The sequence below is a fragment of the Gambusia affinis genome, linkage group LG16, assembly GCF_019740435.1.
Source record: "Gambusia affinis linkage group LG16, SWU_Gaff_1.0, whole genome shotgun sequence".
Taxonomy (NCBI): domain Eukaryota; kingdom Metazoa; phylum Chordata; class Actinopteri; order Cyprinodontiformes; family Poeciliidae; genus Gambusia; species Gambusia affinis.
The window spans coordinates 17,143,550-17,156,938 of record NC_057883.1 but is presented as its reverse complement, the minus strand read 5'-3'; the positions used below and the strand labels follow the sequence as shown (position 1 = coordinate 17,156,938).

Genomic DNA, 13,389 nt, shown 5'->3' with positions numbered 1-13,389 from the left:
ATTGTTCAGTCTTTTGACCCCTTATTTCCCTCTTGCATAACCCTCATTTCTCTTTCTGCTACTCAGTTAAGCAAAAATTACATGAAAAATAAAAGTATAAAATAAGACTGAAGGTGCAAATTTTTGATGAATATTAAACTTTGCTTATATACAGTTGCACAGTGTCTGAATACAAAAGGAAGCAGTTACAGCGTGAGGTTTAAATAAGGGCTTTAGTCATCCACGGACCAAGTTTTGTATCAGGATTTCAAACAGGTTTTTGCAGGAACCCGTAGCTGAAATTTTCAGGATTTACACAATATCTTAGTATGTGATTATACACGAACAAGTACCTATTTAATATACCCTGGGAGTCAGATTGAGGCCATTTCACATGCTATGGAAGAACAAAAGGGTCAATTTCATGTAGTGTGTTACATGTCAAAAAATCCACTGCAGCAGGCAAGGCAACAAAATGTTATACATCAAAAAGCATAAAAAGAATTTGTATTTTGGATTAAAGAATTTGTCATATAGGATGCACATTTTCTCAGGAAACTGTCAAATATCTAACATCTGACCCTTCTTGGCCATCATCTTTGTCATAAATAATGTTTATATTATATAACAGAAGGGCAAGAAAAAAATAAACTCCGACTTCACATATTTACAGTCATGTGGATTGTATATTTGCATCTTTATGGCACCCATTGTGTTTGTACAATGTATATGTCTTTCTTGTTGTGATCATTTTCACTGAACAGCCTTTAATTTATCCAAAGGCTGGATAAATTAAAGTTGTTTACACACAGAAAGGCCCTTCACCTTACTTAGTGTGTGCAAACATAAGGGCTCTGTGTCTACCTAGCCATGCTACCATCAAAAAATATCATTTGGATTTTTATTTTGGTTAGTGGTATAAAAATAAAAGGTGTTGAGAAACAGCAACAAATCTATAACATTTAGATCTACAAAAACATCCATGTGGAATTGCCCAAAATTAAAGGATGTTTTATTACAGCTTTATAGCTGTCAAAGTGTTTAGTTTCATCGAGGTTAGCTGAAGAACCTCAGTACCGGTCAGAAGTTTATAAAGAGATCATCACTGTGAAGGCTTCTTTGATTTGGGACTTTTGATGATGTCTTTGACCTGCTTTTTTCTCATTTTAATTAATGACAACTTCAATGGATTTTAAAAGCAAGAATCTGATGTTTTTTATTGTAGAAAAGGAAAAAGAACCGTCCAAATATCATATTATTTGTGGCTTATTAAAAACCACAAAAAATATGACTTCCATTTTCTTGGTGAAGGAATGTAAACTTCTGATCGGCAGTGTAAACAGGGTCAGAAGCTTTATATCCCTTTAGGTTAGTTTCAACATTTCCTTCTCTAACATGCAAGGATGCCACAAAGCATTATATGATTGAATGTACTCCCAGGAGGGAAGTGCATGCCAATAAAATCTAACAAAAACTGTTCATTTTCTCTGCCCTCCTTTCAAGTCTTTATCTGTTTTCATGATTATTTTTACAGATCCAGTAGGACAGCATGTAAAGTAATGTTGGAGCTGGTTGGATAAGGAGATCAATATAGAAAACAAATATCAGCTTCAGTAGTGGTTAATATCCCAGTGGAGAGCAGCTGACATCTGTGGGCATCAGTTCATGTCAATGGTGTTGAATACCCACTCTGTGAATTTCTTGAGCTTGGCTGAGGCGCTGTAGGATTCCTCCAGGAGACGCTGGTTGTCCTCTCGCAGGCTTTGGATCTGGACTTGCAGTGAAGCCTTGGCATCTTTCTCCTAATATTAAATAAATAATACAGTTCAGCATCTCATGTACCTTTCCGTTAATACTAGAAACATCATTAGATTATGTAGCTCACCTTCTTCAGGTCCTCCTGCAGCACTTTCACCATGGACTCTAACTGGCTCAACTTACCCATCAAACACGGCGGAATCTCTCTGTAAAACAGGACAGCCAGGAAATTAATAACCCGATGCTCTAACTGTTGATTTTACAGATAAGTGTTCAGTCAGCCAGCAAAAGGAAACTAATTGATGTCATTAGCTGCAACAGTGTGTGACTAAAAGGAAGTGCGCTGGGTCTTCCACAGTGTCAGCAGAGATGGAAATGAGGGAAATAAAAAAACATTGATGACTTGCCATGACCTGAGACCCCTTACCCGGGCGAGAGCTGTCTCTGTGGAGCCGCCTGAGGCTCAGCCTGCTGGGGGCTGGCAGCTGATGTGCTCTCAGCCGTGGAGCTCTCCTCCTGGGCAGCAAGGAAAACCAGTCTCTGCTCTAGAAAACACAAACGATGTGCTGTTAGATGTGAATGAAGAAGAAAAGCTGAGTAATGGTGCCCTCATCTGGTAGAAGCACAAATAACAGCTGGGTTATTTCATGTGTTCTGAGTACATTTTTGCCCCAGTTTAAAAGAAAAAAAAGACAAAAACAAAAAAATACTTTACTGCACATAGTTTTACAGTTGTCAGCCTTAACATATGGAACCTGCAAAAACTAAATATGAGGATGGATAGGTATATACATAGATAAAACCTTTAGATAAGAAATTATTTAGATATAAGCTTAGAAAAAATCTAATTATATACTTTTTCCAGATTGTTTTAATCAACTTTAGATTAAATTTTTGTGTTTTACTTTTAAATTAATCAACTCAATTGCACATTCCTCTAGACTGGAATATTTTGTCTTGCTACATTGCATACATGCTGAAATTTTGTCCTTACTGTACAATATTTTTATTCTGTTCTTATATTTTATATTCTACCTTTGTGTGAGTCTATTACCTGTTTTTGCCTGTTACTTTGCTGCTGTTGTGTAGAAATCGTACTTTAAAGGACATTTCTTCAGTCAATTATTAAACATCGCTTTTCTAATTTTTAACATCATGAAAATGCAAACTTGCCCTCAAATGCCTTGGCGGCGTCCACCAGGTGAGCCCAGTCCAGCGGGCTGTCTGCTCCGGTGTCAGGTAGGGGCATCAGAGCCGGATCCTGCAGCTGCTGCTTCTTGCTCTCCCGCTCCAGCTCCGAGTTCTCTGGGACGGTCAAGTCTCCTGTGGGTAAAGCAAAGGGAGATTAAAACCCTCTGGACTTCTTGCTTAGCTGCTGCTGCGTGACAAACGGATGACATAACGTGACCCAGAAACCTCGCCGGTACCTTCAGTAAATCTACATCACAACAAATTACATATTCAGGTGTTGCTGTCAAATGAAAAGAATCACCAAGAGATTTGTGCGATGCCCGGCGGCTTGGACCATGGCGGACGGTGGGTGAGCGTGGGATGGTGGCACAGGTGAAGAGAAGGTCAGCGGATGAGTCACACTGTCCACTGGAAGTGGATTCCCTCTGTCCGCTGTAAATACTCTCATCCGACAGTGTCCTCTGAAGGGAGCGGCGGCTGGGAGGAGGGCCTGGGAACAACGGCTTCAGACAGACACGGAAACAGATCGAGAGTGACAGGAGTCACAAAATCAGTGCCGGGAGGTGAAGAGCTGGAAAAATTACTTCAACATTAAACAGAATTGTCAGTCGCTCCAGAATGTTAGGAAATGACCAGAAAATATGGCATTAGGAATTACATATGTGTTCTAGTTATAACATTACTGGTACTGATTACAGCTGCTTTTTAGAAGATATTTTCTAGTATATTTAGTAAAATTTCTATACAATCAATGCCAATATTTAAAAGAAGTACTGTTTTCTATTAATATATAGATTAAAACTGTGTGACGCGAGTCCAAGGAATAATTTAAAGCTTTCAATTAACCAGATATTAATGTCTTAGACAGTGGGAGGAAGATGAAGTGAGAGAGAGAAAGGCCTTTTGTGAGAATTAAAACAGAGTCTAGTCCATCAATAATTTTTCTTCTAAGGTTAGAGAGGATGACTATATTAATGTGCCATGAACTGATCAAAGCTACATGATGGAGTAAGGTGAATATTATCAGAAACTAAGCAGAAAATATTAAAAACTTTAGCAATCTGGACTTGGCATAATTGAGAATGGTAGAAAGAAACCCACATCGAATTCTCAAACATTAAATATTTGAAGGCAAGATTTGTTGAAATCAGGATTTATTTATTTTTTCTGTGCTTAAAACAGTGTTGCAACATAAATTGGAACTGATTTTGTCTTCCAAGACATAACCATTAATCGACAGAGGCATGACGCATTTCTCACAACAATATCTGAACATCTGACTGGTCATTTCGAGATTAGCCACCACAGACATCATTTCAAAAATGCAACTTGATTATTCCTGCACCTAGTTACATGTTTTCGATGGATGAGGCCAAATAACTTAAGCATTTAGTTTTTTATGTACAATTTGTTTATTCAATGTCATTTAAATTCATAAAGTCTGTGTATCGATTAACTTAATTTCTGTTGAATTCATGCAGTTTAGCCATGTTTGTTACAAACCAACAGGAGGTAACGTAATTTTTAAATCATTACTATTAGGTAAAATGTTTAGCACAGGGATTCAAATAGGTGGATTTTCTGCTACCTTCTCTTCATTTGTTGTAGGTGGTGGGCTGTCAAGTGTGATCAGTTTCTTCAGGTCTTCTTCCAGGCTGGATTTGGCCGTCTGGCGCTGGGGAGACTGGGAGCCGCGGAGATTGGCCCTGAGCTGGGGCTGACCACCAAGCAGACCGTCACTCTGGTGACGCCTGGAGAAAAAAAAAAAAAAAAAAAAGCTTTTGTCAGGAAACATCTTATAGGATACAAACTTGTCTAAATAAGCAAAAACAAGAAGGCAAAAGCTTTAGAAGAAGCATGCAGACAGAACATACATTATCAACAAACAAGCATGGTGGAGACGCTCCCAAAATAAGATTCCTCAAGCTTATATAACAAAAACGAAGACAACAAAGGTAAAGATCCTTCCCTTCCTTAAAACAGGGTTAAAACTTGGCTATCGCTCAGGGGGGCGCTGTTGATCATCTTTAAAAATGTGTTTAAAACTCAACCGAAATGCTTCATTACATTTAAAGTATCGGCAAAAACAAATCATTTTCTGCCTTACTTGCGAGTGTTGCTGAAATCCACAGAGTTCACAGTTCCTCCAGGCTTCTTCCAGCCAATCAGGTACTTTGAGGTTGCTCCTTGACGCGGATAGAAGCTCTTGGTCCCCGGGGACTGGGGATTCTGGGATGTGGGTGACAGGTCTGCTGCAGCTGCTTCGTTCTGTGGTGACGAGGCGCTGCAGCTCTGTCCCATTGGACTCTCTGAGTGACCAGAGCTCATAGTGCTGGAGCGTTGAGACACAGACGTAAAACATTTATAAACATAAAAACCAAACGCTTAGAGGTAAGATTATACTGTTGCTTGGTTCTATTAGTTTTGATAAATGCCATGAATAAGTTTGATAGCATTTTTAAATTCTGGTTAATTTGGTTAAAGTAATTTAGCTGCTGCTCTAGGGACGTATGTCAAACACAAGTATTTATGAAAAACCTTAGTGTTAAAAAAAAATTAAAGCCATAATCAGACTTTTATATGAATTTAAATATAATGAAACTTTAAAAAAAGAAAGACAAGTAATTAAAGAAGGTTAAGTTGAATGCATTAGCACAAACCTGTGAAAACAACCTTAATGTTAACGCTCGTTGGATTTGAATGACAGAAGCATAGTTAATTAATATTCTTTGGCATACATGCATAATCTTTTTTATATATATTTTGAAGCCTCTCTGATTATGGTATTTAATCGGCAGAGTTATGTTACTGTCAAAATAGACAAAGTTCAGAGTTCTGGAGGAACTGTGAACAAAATAGAAGCAGGACCCCCTCTCCTCTCATGTCTTCATTTTATTCTTAGTTTAGAAAAGTGAGAATTTCATTGTGTGTGTGTGTGTTATAAAACTCCACTGCCAGCAAGATGTCTGCAGGAAGAGAGTTATTTCTGTCTGAGTTAAAGGAGAAAAATAGCTTTCCTTCATTCAAAAGGAAGACGATTTAGAGAAGAGGGAGCAGTACTGGCTACGACAGATAAAACAAGAACACTCTTCCCCTCTTTCTGTGTATATCCCAGACCTTAGGCCCCTCATGACGAGGACTATGCAGGATATATCTTCACCACAAGAATTCAATTTACTTAGAAGTGAGAGATGTACACCAAAAAAGAAGAGAAGCCCACCTGGAGCGGGACGCTGCATTACTCATGCTGTATGCGGCGCCATCAGGAGCCACTGTAAAGCCGGTTGGGCTCTTCGCCGATATCTCACTGCCTCCAGCGGGAACAAGAGAATCTGGTGTTGGAGGCGATGTGCTGGAGGCTCTCTCGCAGCTTTCCACCTCATCCTGCCAGGGGATTTTTTCCTTGGATCTGAAGGCACCGGTGGAGGAGGCCGTACTGCTCTGCGTGGCAGTAAAAGATGTGGCGTCGATGCCGCTGTCAGTGGATGTGCCCTGAAGATAACCGTTGAGCTCCAGGTCGCTCCGCGCTCCGGACCGGGAGCCAACTTCATACCACTTCTCATCACTGTGCGCCGAGCTGGAGGCGTTGCTGGACAAGGTGTTGCTGCTTGACTGGCTGGATGAATACGGTGCATCGGCCTGTTTTCAGAGACGAAAAACAGTCTCCATTTGCTCATGTTGAGGAGAAAAAACTAGGGTGCTCAATTCATTAAAATAATCAGGTCATAGTAATATGTTAATCCTGCCTGCCTGCCGTAGGCACAAGCAGTGTTGGTTGTGAGCATTAGAAGGAATCAAACACTGGTTTTTCTGAAGCAGAACCTTAGATTTTTATTTGTAAACTTTGTTTAATAAAAATGAATATTAGGGACCACTTTGCTTCTCCTTGACAATCATGTGACGTTTGTAGTCTTTCACACATGATCCCTAAAAATACATTGTAGTTTATGTTTGCGTTATGCTGAAATGTGAAAACACTATGAGGCATCTTTAAAGATGCAGTGTAATGATTGCTGATTGCTGGTTACCTTGGTGTTTTTGTTCGGAGACAGGCGGCTGCTCTGATCTGAATGCTGGAGCCGAGGAATCACAACTTTTGAAACTATGGTATCTATGAAACACAAGTAAATCAATAAAACAAACTCCAAAAACACAACAGTTTTTTTTTTAATATATGCATTTTTTTTATTTTTATTTTTTAATCTCTCAGGATTTTCCAACCTGAGCCAGGTTTGCCGATGTCCATCCTGATTGCGATGTCGCTGTCCGCAGGTCTGGACCATGCAACACCAGAACACTTGACTCCGTTGACTCCATCAGCAGCCACCTGCCGCACCGACGTGACAGGCGACTGGGAGTTGTTATTAAACCTGCACAGGACAATAGGAGGGTTATTTAATTCACCATAATGCCACAAGTCATGATGCAAAACAAAAAGACGTTGGTGCATTCTGCATCTCGGTCGGCAGACAGGCTCACCCATCAGGCACAGACTTCTGCCTCCACTGGTTTGAACTCATTGTGTCAGTGTAGGAGAGGTTAGAGGGCGAGTTTGTGCTGTGCAGCGTGCGACCCATCACTATGGAACATGCCAGAGCGTAGTTGTCATTCCCTGGGGAATATCTGCAAGTGGACATATGGATGACATTAAGGACATATGCTGCAACCAGACAGATAAAATTCAGCACGTCTGATGTATTGCGTAACCGATTTATATCCATCCTGTGACCTTTTTGGGTTGAGAGGCCGACCGTCGCTTGACACACTGCGAGGAATGGCGGCACTGTTGCGGTCACTAAAGTCTGAGGGCGGCGCCTTGATCAAAGTCCCCCCTGAGGCGGCAGAGCGAGGGCTGGATGAGCTGCGCGGCCACTTGGCGTTGTTGTTTGTTGGCCGGAAAGGGAACTTTAACTCGTAGGGCATGCCCTCTTTGTGGTTCTTGTAGTCCACAAGGGGCATATGGTAGATTTCAGAGCAGCCTCTGTTGTCAGCACACAAAGGACTCCAAGTTAAGATACTAAATAAATATTTATACATGTTTGAGATTAAATTAAATATTTATATTTTACCTGCGAGGAGTGGAGTCCTCATGTGGTGGAATAATGACCACCTTGACGGTGACGGAGGTTCTGAGCAGGTCAATCATTTGCTCATGGGACAGCGAGGCTACAGACACCTTGCAGATCTCCACCAGTCGGCTGCCCTGCCTCAGTCCAGCCTGCCAGGCGTAGCCGTATGGCTCCACTTCGGCTACGATGCCCTCAAAGTTGACATGAAAGCCCAGTTGGCCCAAGGCGTTCCGGCGCAAAGTCATCTCTGTGGTCTGGCTGCCTTTGGTCAACAGCTGCAGAGGAGACAGAGTTAAGTGGTGAGTGTTATATTGGACATATATAGATAATTGGGACAAGGTATGAAGGAATAAGATTGGCACTTTTCAAAATATACCAATTTCTAGTTGTCCCTGTCCCTCACTTTGGAGGGACATGTCACTGCTTAAAATGAAGAACTCATTGGCATGTGAAACATAGAGATGAAATCATACATTGTAGGATTTATAATGGAATCAACACAACAACAATTGGATATTGCATAATTGGACACCATGTCTCTATGTAGCTATAATAACAACAACAACAGTACTATAAGATTTTAATCAACTTTTCCTAAATTCTTAATAGCTGAAAGAGGCACAAATTAGTAAAAAGTGGTTACACTTCAAAATAAAAAAAACTTTCAAATTAAATTCTTAGCCTTCACCCCATTTCTTATGAATAAGGCGTTCCAGTTGTCAATCAGAAATACACTAAAATGAAAATATTTTGACCAATAGTTTATAACCACAACTTTTATAATGTGTAGATTGACTACATAAATCTCATTAAGTTTTAGAAATATGGTTAAAAGCCAAATCTGAGGTGTTTTCACAAAGATCAGACTTGGGAAAAATTACTACAATTTTCTGTAGGCAAGATGAAAAATGTGCAGCTATTCCTAAAAACAAAAAAATACCAGTTTACTATTGATATCCACATGCCATACATCATTTTTTAAAATTGTTTTCATTCCATAAATTTAAGCTGATAATCATGTAACTGGCTTCTGAAAAAAAAGTGTGCCCTCTTTTCTGCCATGACCTCACTAGCTGGCCTGTGACTTGTAACTTTTGTTAGTAAATTGGCAACACATTGCCAAAACTCTAAATTATCACCGTCCTATAATAACGGCCTAAGTAATTTTTTGGCAAAAAATGACCCCCTTTCTATTGCCAAAAGATGATTTAGGAAAAAATATACTTTTGGCAACAATGACTTCATAGGCCATTATTTTAGGAAGGTAACAAAATGCATTATAAATACACTAATATATTTATTTTTCTCTTGGTGGATGTTGATGTCTGCAGCATGTTTGATAACTGTTTAACAACACATTCAGTCATGCTAAGAAATTAGTTTTTACATACAACAAAGAATTGATGATTGTTCAGATTTCTGAATGAGTTTCCTCATTTGTAAAATTATTTCAATCGCTATCTAAATTAAGTAGTAGGCACCAACCCCAATCACTCACTGACCTCAAGTCTTTTCACAACCTCTCCAAAGTCCTCAGTGTTGTTGTTGATGGATCGAAGTGACACACTCTCTCCGCGCTCATAGTAAATCTTCAGTGAGGCAGGGCTCCCAGTTGACCAACCGATGATGTCGCGCGTGGCGCAGTTAAACACGACTGCTTTGGCTTCCTGATCCAGCAGGATGATGAAGTCATTCGAAATGGCCAATAGGCATTCCCGTTCAGCGCCTGCCACCTGATCTTCAGCATGAACCTGCCAAGTTATGGCTCCGAGACTACGCAGCTCAGCCCCGCTGTACGGGCGCACCTTCTCTCGACGCTTATGTGCCAGAGAGATGAAGGGAAACTTCCCAGCAGGCTCCACGGGTGTGCTGGTCACATGCCGCTCTGCCAAATCGCGCAGGTACTCCTGTCGCGTGCGCGTCGCCATGGCGCCAAACTTTTCTGACTTGTGTGCTGCGTTCTCAGCGTTGATGACCTTGGCCAGCAGGAAATCCCGGAAAACAGTGGACTTTGGGAAGGTAACTCCCTTTGGGATTGGTGGACCAAAGGATGGAACGTCCTGCGAACGGGTGACGGCAACGCTAGAGGTAGAAAAAGAGAAGGCAGGGGTGAATATTTTTTTGAACTTCTAAAATAAAATAAAATGGCTTTAACCTATAAAATGCACCATTTAGAAAATATTTGATAATATAAATAAATATGAAGGAAATGAACAATGCACACAGAAGAGAAATTATAAATATACTATGAATATTTATAAGTTATTAATATCCATAGTAAACAAGTTATTTAAATACAATCACCCAACATATAGCAAAGTATGAAACTAAAGTGACATTATGTGAAAACGGCTGAAGTGGAAAAACAGGCACCAAACTGGTTATTAGTACAATACATTCATTCCTCCTTTTGTCACATTACAACCACAAACCCAAAGGAATACATATCACTGTATTTTGTGACTGCATCTCTGTAAAGTGGGAATAAAAACTAGCATAAAGTTTTACTTATTACACAAAAGAGTAAAATTATAGTAACCTTAAGTGACTTACTCAAATTCAAAGAAAAATGATACATGACTCTGCTGGAGGCATTTTCTAGTTGAAAGAGTTTTCTTTCCTCTGTCACCACGAGTTCTCAGAATGAGGGTTTGCTGTCAAGTCAACAACTCAATCCAATCAAGAGTCTCCTGTTGCCATATGCTAGTTTGAATTGCCCTCTTCCTAAAACCTTAAAACAAATTCTCTCTGATTTTCTTCTAATTAAAATATTAAATACTGTTTTTTAACAAACTAACTTAAGGAGAAGTTGGAATGTCCTGTGAAAACATGTTTGTTCGCTATTAAGACGTGTTGCCTTTGACCTATTTAATTAATATAGAGAAAGGTGTTAAATTCTTACAGAACTCTCCTCCTCCTGTTTCCCTCCACTGCTCCAGTTCCAACAATGGAGTTAAATTGCTATTAATTGGTGAGAAGGTGTGTGTACCATTCCCTGACACCTTTTGTCAACGGGAAGCTTGGCAAAAAACCAGCAGAAGGAGGTTTCATTCACAATCAAATAGTTTCACCATTGTAGGAGAGATTTGCTTCAGCTTACATGTTTAACCCTCTACTTGCTTCCTAAAGCAAAGTGAGGGTTTCACACACATTCAGAAGCTTGCAAACGAAAAAGCTAATAAGCAATAAAAAAGAACACACTGTGTATGATAAGCGGATGTGACAATCCTGACAAAACTTCATTCACCCCATTAAACTGATCACAGCCAATGCCTACAGCAGAAATGTTGAACACCACAATTTACTAGCCTTGACATACAAAAACTATGCATTCTACCTCATATAACAAGCCAGCTTCCAGTGCTGTCAGCCTGCTATGCTCTGCAATACCATGGTATGTAGAATGAGCACAGCGGTTGGACTTAGCGAGCACAAACAACCTACATTTCTCAAACAAAGATCTGGTTATGCAATCCAGCTTGCTGGCCTCGTGTGACTTTGAGGCAGCAGTTGAAAGCAGCAGATTAGCAGCATTCTGGCTTTAGGCCACTTACTCCTCTAATGCGCTGTACTGGCTCAATATGACCAAAGCATTACCCAAATCTCAGCAGACGGCAACAACAGACTATTAATAACTGTGTGACTCAACAAATCATAACAAAATCCTTATTAACAGAGATTGGAAAATAGCATTCAATAAAATTTAGAGTGAAAAAAATAAACTCTCTTCATGACAAAATATTTTTAAGCAGGTGCATATGAGGCACAAGGAGTATAATCAGCTGATTTTGTGCTTTAGTAAAGCAAAATCAATTCACTGAATCAGCAAAACTGCTCAGCTTTAACCATTTTAACAAAGTATTAATAACATCAGGGTTTCAGAATGTTTCAGAAAATTGTAAACTTTTAATACCCTTTCAAGACCATAATTAGACTTACAGTACAGGAATCAAAAGAAAGTTATTTATGTAGGTTCAGCTTAATTTCTGCAAGGTTTTTATAACTTTCAACTTAAGCTGATGTTTTTTGACGGTCATGTAGTTACTGTTTGTCTCTTGGTCAATTAATTCTTTGACCAATTTGTACTCAAGCTTTGTCCCTTCCCACTAAACATTCCACACTCATATACTTAAAGCTCTGTTTGTTAACTGTTGTAGTAAACTATTTTCTTTAATTGTTAAGATAAATCATAATAGACATACACAACTGAACAATCTTATCTGAAAAGTTTGCAGTCGTTTGGATTCTGATGGGACCATTTACTCCTACAAAGGTAGGTAATAAAACTCAACACTTTTTTTGAACCCCACAGACTTCCTGAGTAGAGATGCACCAATCAAGGTTGTTTCTTCCAAGCAAATGACAATATTTCAGTTTTCTTGAGTTTAATTTGCAAATTCTAATTTTCATTGTTTTTTTTTCTAACCAAAACTAACAAAACCAGAGACAAATGTGCTACAGTTTCTTTGATAGCGGTAACACTGAAAGTCTACAGAATCCCTGAATGGGGACAATCAAACTTTAAAGGACAATTCCTTGCTGAATTTGATTTTGACCAATTATTTTATTGCTTACTAAAGAATACACATAGAAGAAAAAACAGATCAACTTTACATTATTATCCCTATTTATCTATTCAATCATCTGCCTCCATTGTTCATTTACTTATTATTCAACTAGATAAAGTGTTGGCTGACTTGTTTAAAGGCCAAAAAAGCAGGGGTTCTTAAGTTTATATAGAAGAAAAAAAAAAAAAACAATCAGTCGATAAGTGCCAATCAATATAACAAAATTGTCCAACAACCATTTTTGACAGAAGTGCATCTCCAATCAATAACTCACCTCTTTCTTCAACAATAGGGAACCATTCTTTTCTGGTTTTTGCTAATATCCTTAAAATCTAGTGTAGTCACAAACAAGCATTGATATAATTTGATGAAGTGATAGGTCAGTTGATTTATGTAGCCAGACAAATACCCTAAAATAATCAGTACGTTTTAGGAAAGTCTTGTAATTCAGTTTGTTTTTTCTTGCTGAAATCAGTGATGAACATCCAGGACCAAACGTTGCAAAAACAATCTGAGATAAGACCTGAATGATCCAAGCAAAAGCCAAATGTTCACAGTATTAGTTACTGTGGGTGGAGTCACTGGTTTGCCCTCCAGGATTCTATATCTTGTATCTAAATATAGCAAGTAATATAAACCAGTAACTCTCACAAGAGCTTAAAGTGACAAATACAAAAAAAAATAAAAAATCATAAAATATCCACTGGTTTATGAAATACAATAGCTTAAAAAGTCCCCACAGAAATAAAGGTTAAAAATTATAATCCTGGTGTGGGAAACAAAATCCAGCCCGACCTGTCTTCCTCTGAGGTGGACTCTGTGAG

General features: G+C 39.1%; 1 protein-coding gene across 1 annotated transcript in view; it reads right to left on the bottom strand.

The window, feature by feature from the left end:
* Nucleotides 1-682: 682 nt before the first annotated feature.
* Nucleotides 683-13,389, bottom strand: part of LOC122846581 (signal-induced proliferation-associated 1-like protein 1) — a 39,573-nt gene continuing 26,866 nt past the window's right edge. Inside the window, exons 8-21 of the mRNA XM_044143623.1 lie at nucleotides 9,500-10,079; nucleotides 7,998-8,272; nucleotides 7,658-7,909; nucleotides 7,408-7,551; nucleotides 7,150-7,298; nucleotides 6,957-7,039; nucleotides 6,149-6,567; nucleotides 5,036-5,260; nucleotides 4,517-4,679; nucleotides 3,230-3,431; nucleotides 2,911-3,060; nucleotides 2,165-2,282; nucleotides 1,865-1,943; nucleotides 683-1,781 (exon numbers count right to left, since the gene is read on the bottom strand). Coding sequence (XP_043999558.1) covers nucleotides 1,638-1,781; nucleotides 1,865-1,943; nucleotides 2,165-2,282; nucleotides 2,911-3,060; nucleotides 3,230-3,431; nucleotides 4,517-4,679; nucleotides 5,036-5,260; nucleotides 6,149-6,567; nucleotides 6,957-7,039; nucleotides 7,150-7,298; nucleotides 7,408-7,551; nucleotides 7,658-7,909; nucleotides 7,998-8,272; nucleotides 9,500-10,079 — 2,983 coding nt within the window. The 3' untranslated portion in view covers nucleotides 683-1,637. The remainder of the gene's footprint in view (nucleotides 1,782-1,864; nucleotides 1,944-2,164; nucleotides 2,283-2,910; nucleotides 3,061-3,229; nucleotides 3,432-4,516; nucleotides 4,680-5,035; nucleotides 5,261-6,148; nucleotides 6,568-6,956; nucleotides 7,040-7,149; nucleotides 7,299-7,407; nucleotides 7,552-7,657; nucleotides 7,910-7,997; nucleotides 8,273-9,499; nucleotides 10,080-13,389) is intronic.